Source organism: Copadichromis virginalis, linkage group LG6 (genome assembly GCF_057382275.1).
Source record: "Copadichromis virginalis isolate Kocher_CV1m ecotype Utaka linkage group LG6, C_Virginalis_male_GT1.1, whole genome shotgun sequence".
Lineage (NCBI taxonomy): Eukaryota > Metazoa > Chordata > Actinopteri > Cichliformes > Cichlidae > Copadichromis > Copadichromis virginalis.
In genome coordinates, this window is record NC_140623.1 from 12,735,418 (window position 1) to 12,747,379 (window position 11,962).

An 11,962-nucleotide genomic window follows, 5' to 3' on the forward strand; every position below is an offset into this window, starting at 1 on the left:
TCTCCAGTGCTCTTGGTGACACTTACATTTGCATCAAAGCCGGTGAAATGCATCCACAATGGTTTATGGATCCTAACTGGGCAGACTGTTGGAGACAATTCTGAGAACTGCATCGCAGATAATGGACTCTTAGTTGAATTATCAAAGCACGTTTTTTGTTTTTGTTTTTTTTTTTTAAATTTGAGTCAGATTATATTTAGAATAAATATTTTTACAAGAAGAGGTGAAGGACGTTTGAACTTAATACATTATGAATTAAGCATCATAAGAAATGCGCTATGAAAGTACTAAAAGTACTCCAAACAATATAAACAATATAAAAATATCGATTCCTAATGAATTCTTCTGTAAGTGGAAAGAAGTTTGGGTGATCTAACGAAGTAAAAGCTTTCCGTGTGAAATGTGAAGAAGTGTGCATGTGCCTGAAGTGTGTTTTGAGTCCCTTCTTTCCGCCGCTGCACTGACAAACACGACAGAGTTGAAGATAAGCAGATATGTGTGTGAGCGCGTGCTGATGCAGGCAGTGAGGGGGTGTAACGTGGTTGGTGTGTCAGGGGCGTGAGTGTCACATGTCAGCGTACACAGACGGCAGTTTGACACCTCCGCTTCTCCGCCAGAGAGAAACAGTCAGCAGCTAAGCGGCTCTGGACCGGCAGGAGACGGACGGCGATGGCGAGCGGTGACAGCCAGGAAACTTTCGAGTCATGGCTCAGTAAGTGAACAAGGAACAGAAAAAGTTTGTGTTGTTGTTGGCGTTCAGCTGCGAGTCTGCAGAGCTAGCGTACTTCTCATTGGCGAGACGGTCCGTGCTAACGTCCCGTCAACGGTCGGCTCGTGACTTCAGTTTGACTCCATCACCGCACACACTTTTTATGCGCGAAACAACGCCCTGTTTTATTTATTTAACTTAAACTACGTTTTGGTATTCTCTAGAAACTCTCAGCTGGAACAGGAAGTTCGCTCGTGCGTGTGCCTCAAAGAGAGCGAGAGAGAGAAGCGGTGTTCGCGTGTCACCTGCAGAAGTGCGCGTGCTGTCACAGGTTTTTTATGTAATAAAAGCAGGCGTGTGACCAAATAAGTAGCTGGTATTGACTTTAGACCTGTGATGAAGTACAGAGCAGGTTTTTATAGGTTTTACTGCAATAATTCAGCCCATAATGCATCTCATACTGTATTCAGAGCATTACTTAAAATAAATAACACAAGTAGACACCCAGACAGGAGAGAGGTAGTGCTGAAGCAGTCAGTTCATAGCATGGTCATATTGTACTGTATAGTTTTTATTTTTATGATGGGTTTTATCTTTATTTCTTTTTGACTTTTTGTTTAGTTTAGTTTTTAATTGGCTCAATGTTAGGTTTAGTCTTAGTATCATTGTGTGGAGGACATATATCAGAGTCACTACAGGTGTTTCAATAAAAACACAGAACATTTTAAAACCAGTCGACTTTCAGGCTTGTAGACATCCAGAATCTCAATTAAAATGTGCGTTAAAGCCTCGTCGCCTTATTGGATAAGCTCCTCTGTATATTTCTTGTATTCACTGTACTGTGCAAAAACCTTGAGCTAACCCTCATTTCTTTATATTTTGCTTCCAAGTAGCCCTTCTTGCTTGTAACTTTTTAAAAGTGGTCCTAAGTGATTGGCTTTAGCTGAATCTATGAATGGAATTTGTAAGAATGGTGCCTTTTGTGCATGAATGATTCATAGGTTAGTGTTAAGTGGCTTCCCACATACGCAAAGGTCAGGTATAGGAACTGGACTGAAAATCAGTAAAGAAGTAGCCAATGTCCAAACTTTGAAAGACCTTCAGAAGGCCTGGAGAACTATTGCTCAACACCACTTTAAAAATAATACGAAGTCTAGTTCCATGACAGCAAAATATAAAGAAGTGATTTTTTTTAATGTGGTTTCAGGCTTTTCTGTAAATGAAAAAAAAAAAACCTCCCCTACCCCTGGTTATGTATTTCATCAAAAAAAAATTGGATCTAGAAAATTATTAAATAGAGTACTTAAAGGAAAATAAAACACAGTTTCATCTTATATGGTGGGGATAGTGCACAAATATGTGTGCTAGCTAGCCTCCACACATTAGAAGCACACTTGGTGCAACATAGGCTTTGTTTCCCCTTTTTGTGCAGATCTTTAATTTTCACTTCCACAGAAAATCATTTTTTCTTCTTCTTCTGTGTTTCACTCTTTCTGTGGTCTGATTTTTTTTTTTTGTCCAGATCAGGCCACGGACCCAAATAATCAGGAGGACAGATGGGACTGTATTCAGGGTTTCTACGAGCTTGTCAACCAGGAGACTAACGGGTGAGCAGAGTGTTGCTTTCTTCAGTCTTACCTATAATTTAAGCACCTGTAAAACTTGTATACTTTCCCTCTTTATTGTAGTTAGTATAAACTAAAGTTTTGTAAGCAAAGCCACTTGGTTCTAAAAATGACTTCAACACAACTCAGACATTTGGGAAATAGTTGCTTCACATCCATGTTGCCATCACAGTTTGTCAGTTACACCATCGTGCAAGATCAAGAGGGAAGTCTGTGACACCTTTTCCCCTTCACTCTTCCCGATATGATGCAGCATAAAGTGTAAAGGTACTTTCACGTAAAGGCAGAGTCCTGTTTTATTTGAAGCATTTCAGTGGATTTCTGCTGAGGCGGGCAGAGCGCTGTGTGGAAGCTGTGCAAACACTACGTCTTCAGCTGTTTGCACGACATGTTTGCTCGCAGTTCACTCAGATGATTTGAGATTTTTCTGCCTTTCAGGCCGCAGGTAGCCGTTCGTCTTCTCGCACATAAAATCCAGTCCCCACAGGAGAAAGTGGCTCTGCAGGCTCTCACAGTGAGTAACCAGACTAATGTCACGGCATGTATTTATCTCTCTTGTTTTGCGGTGCTTTTATCTGCAGACGTCTGAATTTGAATCAGATTTTTTTAACACGGACAAGTACTATAATTCTGTATTGATTTATTTCTCCTTCTCAACGGTCATACTCGGCATTTGTCACAGTATTTTTGTCGACAGAGGCCATCACAGAAAAACAAATGTGTTTGTTGTAACTCTGTGTGTGGGGGTGGGGTGAATAATATCCGTGACTAATATTTATCACGTGGACGAAGCGACATGAGGCACTTAATCCAAGTTTGAAGCTGCTGTGAGGGCACGCACAGCTTGTAGCCAGTGTTTCGCTATGAGATGCGACTTGGAGAAGCTTCTCGAGGACCATGTGCCTCAGGACATGTGACATTTTAAATGTGGTTAACCACAAATATCAAAGATGAAAATCTCTTCTCTCTGTGCTGTGCTGCGTAAATGTTCTTCAGTTTCTAGTGGTTAGGATTGAGTTTTTTTTCTTGTTGTTTTTTTGGTGTTTTCCAGATTCTCGAGGCTTGTATGAACAACTGCGGCAAGCGGTTCCACAGCGAGGCTGCCAAGTTTCGCTTTCTCAATGAGCTCATCAAAGTCTTAACACCAAAGGTACTGCTTATCAGACACAAAAATGTCAGTGGTAGTTTTTAAAGCTGTGAGAACAGTCTGAAAACCTCTACATTTGGTAGTCAGACTTCCACGAAGTAAATTATTTAAGAGTTCAAATGAACTGCAGTGAACTTTTGTGAACGTGGAAAAAAAATAGCCTCCATATATCACAAGGCTCAGTCGAAAGTTCAATAAAAAAAAAGGCATATAGAGATTCATATTATAAGAATGAAAAATGTACTTCAATTAATATGTTTAGACAGTTACTGCAGGGATAGAGTCACAAAAGTCTCCGTGTTCCCAACTGTGCAGCACGTTAGTAAATCTGCTCCAATCTAATCTAAGAATCTGACAGCGTATAGATTTAAAATTAGTCCAACATCCAAAGGTCCACGTTCTAGACTGTGGGACCAGGATATTCTGGAAATTTCTAATGAGCAGCTTTTTCTGCAGTAACACTGACATGTGATCCATCTTTCCGAGCAGTATTTTGGCTCGTGGACTCCACAGAAAGTCAAAGACAGGGTGACGGAGGTCCTCTACGGCTGGACGCTCTGGCTTAAAGATGAACCTAAGATTCAGGAAGCTTACAGCATGCTCAAGAAACAAGGTGAGGAACAATGCAGATACAAAACATGAAGTCTGTGCTCAGAAGCTCTACCTGAGAATCCCTTCATTTAACACTGAGCACGTGATACGTAACAGTTTAATCATTTCTTAGTTGTTCTGTTGTGTTCAAGTCTCGATGAGAGGACGTGTTTTGATTTTTTCTTTGAGTGGGTTTCTTTTTCTGATCCTAGGTATTGTGGAGAAAGATCCCAAACTGCCGGACACGGTTATAATGGCTCCTCCACCACAGAGAACCACAGAGTCTGTTTTTGACCAGGAGGAGAAAGCGAAGGTGAGCATGTGTGTTTGTCTACTGAGGTGTGCGACTGGTTTCATCCTGCTTACATTTTTTTCTGTGCTTATAGCTGTTGGCCAGATTATTGAAAAGTGGCCGTCCTGAAGACCTGGAAACTGCCAACAGGCTCATTAAAAGCACCATCAAAGAGGTGAGGAGTGCTGCGGTGATCAAAGATGATGATCGTGCTTTTATATCAATTTAATATTGACCTTTTTTTCCCTGTGTATGTGCTACATTAAGGAGCAAGAGAAGGCTGAGAAAGTGTCAAAGCGTGAGTCTACTCTGCAGGACGTGGAGAGCAACACTAAGCAGCTCAGAGAGCTGCTGGAACAGCACGCTATCACTGGAACTTCATTACAGCCCAGCGACGACATGAAGGTATGTTACTACATGAAATACACACTCCGCTTGGGAAGTCCTGTGACTGTTGTGTCTTTATTTGCTTTGCAACTGCAGAACTGTTTTCTTTCTTTTTTTTTTTTTTTTTTTTTTGTGCAGCGTTGGGTGTGTTTGAGCACAACATTTGATTGCAAGGACTAGAATTCACTTTTGGTATTAAATGAAATGCACTGTGGTGGTTTGAATCGTATCTATCCAATAGATTCCATTTTGTTCATATAAACATTGAGTCTTCCTCACATGCCAAAGTCATTCATGGAGTTCCACAGGGCTCTGTGCTGGGACTGAGGCGTTTTACGTTACACATGCTTCCATAAACAATATTATTAGCAAACACTACCCAGTGTTAAAACGGAGGCAATCGGTTCGATCTTTCACACTGAGCGGTTTTTTCTTTAGCATAAGTAATACCAGACTTTATCCTACATTTATTTGTAATGATTCCATAACACTCTTCTACATAAAATCAATTATTTTGATGCGTTAGATATTTTACCTTTGCTCTGTTATAAAATAATCTAAATAATTTGTAAAATGAAAAAAAAAACTTATAAATTTAGTCTTGAATATTTATTTTAAATCAAAAATCTAACTTATAATTGGGAATTTCTGAAAATATGTTGAAAATTAGTTAATCATGTTTTGTTAATTGGTGATTTTAAACTGCCCGTAGGTATGAACGTGAGTGCGAAAGATTGTCTGCCTCTCTGTGTTAGCCCTGCAACACACTGCCTTTACCCTAAGGCGGGGGTGTCAAACATGAGGCCTGAGTGCCAGAATCGGCCCAGCCAAGACTGGAATCCAGACTCAATGGACGGGTTAGGAAATGTGAAATGGGTTGAAAAGTTTCGACCTTTTAACCGTATTGTCACGAGTGTTAATGCTTTATGTTTTCTGATGAATGCATGCACAGGATACACTGCATACCCTTTGGACACATGGATACACTGTTTCTGCAATTTTACACATTTAACCTTTTTTAATCAGCTCGATGGAGCTGGGATACATCGATATGTCTTTGAGCTTCATTTATCATTACAGATCTTTCTATCCCTGTTTTGGTCATTAGTGTTTTGAGTAACCTGAAGCACTGGAAGCTGAACTCATGCTTTAATGACCCTCAGCAGTTACATTTGTTAGTAGCTCCTGTCCTTGTGGACAGGATGTTTGCTGATTGAAGTCTTGTGATCTTTATTTAGTAAAATCTGTGTCTGTGATGAAGTCGCTTTTTTCCACCCTTAGTTTATCTCCTTGGATACAACTGATCGGTTTTAAAAACTTCACTCAAGCTGTGATGTTGAGCTGGTAGAGCCAATTTTCCCACTATCACAATGCTGGGAAACGATGTTCTGCTGGTGGAAACTTGAGGCACAGTGTCTGACAGTTGATTTACTTGAACGAGAAATACACCTCAAAAAAATAGGACCTTTTGTACAAAGGTCAAAACCAAGCTTTCTTTTTTTAAATGATCCATTTAAAAAAAGAAAACATTAAATTTTTATTTTTATTTTTAAACCTTTGCAGACGCTGTATGAGCGCTGCGACCGGCTGAGGCCCAGCCTCTTTCGACTAGCCAGCGACACGATGGAAGACGACGCTGCTCTGGCGCAGATCCTGGCAGCTAACGATGACTTGACTCTCGTAGTGAACGCTTACAAAGTCCGGGTGGTGGGAGCAGAGTGTAACGGAGAAAGAGCACGAAGTAAAAGTGAAGAAGTGACAAGTAATACGGGTAGGCTTCATTTTGTTCACCTTTTAGTCCTCGTGGAAAAATCTTGTTTGCGAACCTCTTTTCTCTCGTTGGTCCAGCTCCTACGAGTCACAGAGAGGTTAAGAGCTACCACCTCATTGATCTGTCAGCACTGGACTCTCCGCAGACTCACAGGAAAGCCGATTCCCTGCCTGTATTCGAATCTTCGTCACCAGTCTTCACCTCTTATCTGGAAAAAGCTTTCAGCTCAGAAGACGACCAGGACTTAAACGAATTAGGTGGGCCTGCTTTTGTTCTTATTTCGCCGTTATTGTCTGTAACACTGACAAATACGCTTCATAATGTAATGACGTCCTGTTGTGTGATTAGATCTGGTCTCAAAGCAAAGGACTCAGGAGAATTCCAAGTCCTATTCTGAGGAACTGATGCAGGTGAGGCTTGAATGGAAGATTTAAACATGCATTTTATTTGGAATATGCGATTTAACATGTTCTTTTACTTTTAGTTAAATGGAGACATTTTTAATGCTGAGCAGAACGGAGGAGGGGGGCTTTTACTGAGAGCCCGTGGATGTGGGGGCAGCAGTGCGACAACTAACGGGACAGACATTTGGTAAGATAGCAAAGAAATTTCTAGCTTTTGCATGCACTTAGTCAGAGTTGTAAACAAGTAAACAACCTTTTGTTTTTAAAAATCTGTCTTTTGTCCCGTTAGGTCTCACCCTCAAAGTCAGCAGTTCAAATGGTCAGACAAACCATCAAATGAAGGCTCAGGTTCTCCAGTGAAACTAGAGGACTCATGCCCCCCACACCTCCTGAACAACATCTTTGTTCCAATGGAAAGCATCAAATCCAGTAAGTCGTCTGAAGCGAATCGTCCAGTGTTTGCCGCGAGTTTTGCAGCTGTGAGGAAGTCGTTCCTCAGTATCAGCAGATACTTTGTTTAATTGTTATTTTCACGTGTATGTTAGGTCAGCTGGAGCCGATCACGTTATACAACCGGGCCGGTTTCCACGTATCTCTTCATTTCGCTAGAGACCCTCCGCCAGGTCATCCAGGTGTCGCCGTGGTCGTCATGTCTGCAGTGAACACATCTGCGCTCGATGTGAGAGACTTCCTGTTTCAAGCTGCTGTTCCAAAGGTAACAAACTCAGACTGCAGGGTGATGTTTTTAAAATGTGGACGGATGCACTTTTGAATCAGGAAAACTTTTGAAAATATCTTTAGGACGTGTCGACTTCAAACCTCTTTAATCTTGAAACAAAAAAGATACAACAAAGAAAGCAGGCTGGTTCAAATGATGTACTTTTTTCACAGTTTTGCTTAAAAAATGAAATAAAATGTTGAAATTAGTGCTAGAAATTCTGAATTTTAAATAGTGACTGGTCAATAAGTCTAGGAAAGTGCTGTATAAATGCCAGTACACATTTTTCTCACTTGCAGATGTTTTTTTCTTAAGAAGTAGGTAGACACGGGTGTTACTGATGGAATGAATTATGTTACGCACTTGGCCTTCACCTCACACACAGGTGGGATTGGTAACACCTCTGTGTGTGTCTATTTGATGACACGAAGGCTTTGTCTGTGTAAAAGGGAATATTAAACTGTAGCTTCATTGTGGGTCTAAAAATATTACAACTTTGTATATGTTTAGATGGAGAGGAAGCTAGGTCATTGGCCTGTGACAGCTGTTACACCAAGCTCTGTGCAGTTAATTGTAAGGCTCAGACTATCAAATCACAACAAAATGTATCTGGCGCCCCCTGCTGGAGTCGGGTTGACAGTTCAAATTTGTGGGGCAGTCCCTGTCAGTGTTTTTCTGTTTGAAACCACTTCAAGTGTCTGCCTGCTTCCTATCTGAGTTGGGCACACAGCTCTTTCTTACTTTAATCACTGTCACACAGACGATGTTAGTGAAACTTCAGCCTGCCTCAGGGACACGCCTACCTCCATACAACCCTGTCCTGCCTCCACCTGCTGTCTCCCAGGTCCTCCTGTTAGCTAATCCTCAGAGGGTGAGTTATATGCATGTAACTGTTACTACCTGTCTACCTTGATTAAAGTTGTCAGCGTCTCTGCATGTGAGTTTGTTTGTTTATACTTGTTTTTGTTGTATATTTCCACAGAGCAGGGTTGTTTTGCTCTTGCTATAAATTGTCGGATCCTCAGTAAGATGCTTTACACATTTCCTGTACATGGCAGGAATGGTTAAGAGAGTAAAGCTGTAGATAAACACCATACTTTGTTTTATATTACAACACAACACAAAAGATAATGCTGATAATATTTAAAATATTTGTTCTTTATTTCTTTCTTTGGAGAAATTCAGCCAATTTCTTAAGATGTCCCTTATTTTTTCCCTCAGCGTAAAGTCCGCCTGCGCTACAAGCTCACACTGATGCACGGAGACCAACATCTGAGCGAAACGGGAGAGATCGACAACTTTCCTGACTGGATGTCTTTGACCGGCCACTGAAAACTTCACAAACTCGGATTTGTACTCTGTGCTGGGTGTGAAATTAACAATTGAAAGAAGAGAGAGTGATAGTGAAGCCAGGGAGGAAGAAAAACTCAACCAGAAGATGGAGATGCTTTCAGGTTTGGACACTTCATGAAGTAACACCAAGCAAGTTTGTATTTTTGAAAATCCTACTTTGTGTGCGTAGGTTTTTTTGTTGTTTTTTTTTAACAATTTGCTGTGATTAAAAAAAGTAGCAACTGTGATTCAGGCAAAGAAAAATGTCTTACATTATTTAAAAAAAGAGTTGAAAGTCTTACATTGCACATGGAATCCGTTACTTCCAGTTCCTTTATACCTGGTTGGTATTCCAAAGAAACACCAAGCACTGACACTGGAGTCACACTATGGTAAACGGTGGCTGGACACAGCAGTGCAACTAAAAGTATTGTGACCTTGAGATCTTGTTGCCTTTTGAAGATCTAGTCTAACTACTCGTCAGTGAGTTGTTGTGATCTGTATTCCAAGCAAACTACAGAATGACATTAACTCTGCTACCTTGCTTTTATTTAGGTACATAACAAGAATACAACCAGTTGGCAACCAGCTGACTTGAGCCCCTTATTGCAAAGAGATATGACGTGGATGTGTTGTGCTCACTTTGGAGTGACTGCTTTGGACACAGTTTGTCTCCCACGCGGTGACCTGTGCACCCGTGTTTATGCTCTGGTTAGCACTTAATTGCTGCAACCACTTTCAATCAGTCACTGAATTCTAAAATACTCAGTTCAGTCAACAGGCCAGTGGGATGCACGCACACACACAAATAATGAGCAGCAAAGGCAGGAGCTGTTGCTCTGTTTATTGTAAAACCCAAACAGTCCAAGGCTTTAGTAGTTATTGTTGCTTTAGCTGTGCCGTTAAGAAACTCAAGTACAACAAAATCTGTGGCAAAAATAAAACAATCTATTATTCATTCAGAGGATTTTACAGTTCTTTTACACTTTTGTGTGCATCAGAATATTGTATTTCAAATCTAAGCATTTGATGTAAGGGTGTTCAGGTGGGTTCAGCACATCCCCGACTGGACCCGATTCACGTGTCAGATGCTCTGCTGTCATCTTATTTCGCTGCCTCATGCTGTTGTTAAACCACTGAGGTGCAATCCAGCGTAAGCTGACGTGTTGCTGGTTTCAAGTCTGCATTTGAAAAACTCTTCTGCTTTTCTGACATCAGAACTCCCGAAGCACCTTGAGATGTTTTTAATATGTATTTATCTTCCAACTAAGATTTCCTTTCCTTACACTTAAAGTGTGTGAGTATAATTATATAATTGTGTTACTGCATTTCGGATCTGCTTGTTTGTGTATCAATTAAAAGATTCAAGAAAAAACAAAGACATGTAGCAAAGCTGATAAAATTGTTTACATCTGTAAACACTTTCCCCCCACTCTGTGGCTGAAAGCAGGACAAAATAACTGATGAATGTGTTAAATACACTTTAAAATAAATCAGTTACTACTCTTTGCTGTAGCTTTTTGTAGGGTTTGACTCTTAGTAGCATGCTTCATTTTGTTTCTCTGTGTGAAGTTGTTTCCAGTTTGTTTGTGTTTCATTTCATTTTATTTAGTTTTCTTTAATTACAGACTGTGTGTTGTTTCCTCAGCTTCAACCACTTTATGAACCCCAAAGAAGACATTCAGGCTCAGTTTTACCTGCTTCCTCCTGTGTGACTGTGAAACAGGAAATGCATGTCTGTCATGTGTCAGTATTGAGTTCTTTAATAAATATGGATTCTGTTACAGTTGTGTTCTGGGTCCAGGGATTTCAGATCTGTGGCTCTTTTACATATGCAGGGGCTCAATGTGGTATCGTCAAAAGACAATAATATAAACACAAAATGAACAATGGATATTTTGCAGTGTTTTTTAAAAGTTTGTCTCTACATCCTCCAGCTGTGAAAGTATGTAGCCTTTACACTGAATTAAAAAAAGAAAAAACGTTTTCACATGTGCTTCATCTCCTTCGTCTAACACGTGTTACTTCATTCTCTTGTATTTGCCGACCTCTACAGCGATGATTAGCTCGGCTGAATACACATAAATGTTTAGTCTTCACCCTCCGTTGCTATGGATTCCACATGCAGCTGGGTTTAAGTCAAAGAACTGAAAACCTACCTTTTTATATAACTTTTAAAGCTCTTGGACTGCTACATTTTGACTTGATAAATTTCTACAAACAGAAATAAATCAAAGCTCTGCAGACCACTTTGTAGTTACTGTTTCACAGTAGGCCTAAAAATGCTAATTTGTCTCTCCACTTTACAGTTGTTACTGAAGTAAAACAGTAAAATTATTTATATATATATATATATATATATATATATATATATATATATATATATATATATATATATATATAAAAATAAATAAATAAATAATATTCACTGATCCACACTACCAGGCTATACTGCAATGACATTGGAATGTCGTTCGGACTGGAGAAGTGTAGTCGGATGGTAACAAAGAGAGGGAAGGTAGTCAGAACTGAGGGGATTGAACTACCAGAAGGCAACATTGCAGACATAGAGGACAGTTACAAGTACCTGGGGATCCCGCAGGCAAATGGGAACAATGAAGAGGCCGCTAGAAAGGCTGCAACCACCAAGTACCTGCAGAGGGTCAGGCAAGTCCTGAGGAGTCAGCTGAATGGTAAGAACAAGATCCGGGCCATCAACACGTACGCCCTGCCCGTGATCAGGTACCCTGCTGGGGTAATAAGCTGGCCAAAGGAGGAGATAGAAGCCACTGACATAAAGACAAGAAAGCTCCTGACCATGCATGGAGGGTTTCACCCCAAGTCCAGCACCCTGAGGCTGTACGCTAAGCGGAAGGAAGGGGGCCGGGGACTGGTGAGTGTCAGCACCACAGTCCAGGATGAGACAAGGAACATCCAAGAATACATTGGGAAGATGGCCCCAACTGACCGAGTGCTCAGTGAATAC

At 40.6% G+C, this 11,962-nt stretch overlaps 1 protein-coding gene across 1 annotated transcript; it reads left to right on the forward strand.

Annotated features, from left to right (window-relative positions):
• The first annotated feature begins 438 nt into the window (after nt 1–438).
• LOC146707390 (ADP-ribosylation factor-binding protein GGA1-like) lies at nt 439–10,766 on the forward strand. The gene is made up of 16 exons (XM_085458715.1): nt 439–712; nt 2,232–2,316; nt 2,773–2,848; nt 3,386–3,484; nt 3,971–4,094; nt 4,285–4,385; nt 4,459–4,539; nt 4,632–4,769; nt 6,315–6,522; nt 6,600–6,779; nt 6,871–6,932; nt 7,007–7,113; nt 7,216–7,355; nt 7,472–7,641; nt 8,405–8,515; nt 8,866–10,766. Exons 1-16 carry the CDS (start codon nt 670–672, stop codon nt 8,974–8,976), a joined length of 1,836 nt encoding a protein of 611 aa, XP_085314841.1. The 5' UTR covers nt 439–669; the 3' UTR covers nt 8,977–10,766.
• Nucleotides 10,767–11,962: the final 1,196 nt, after the last annotated feature.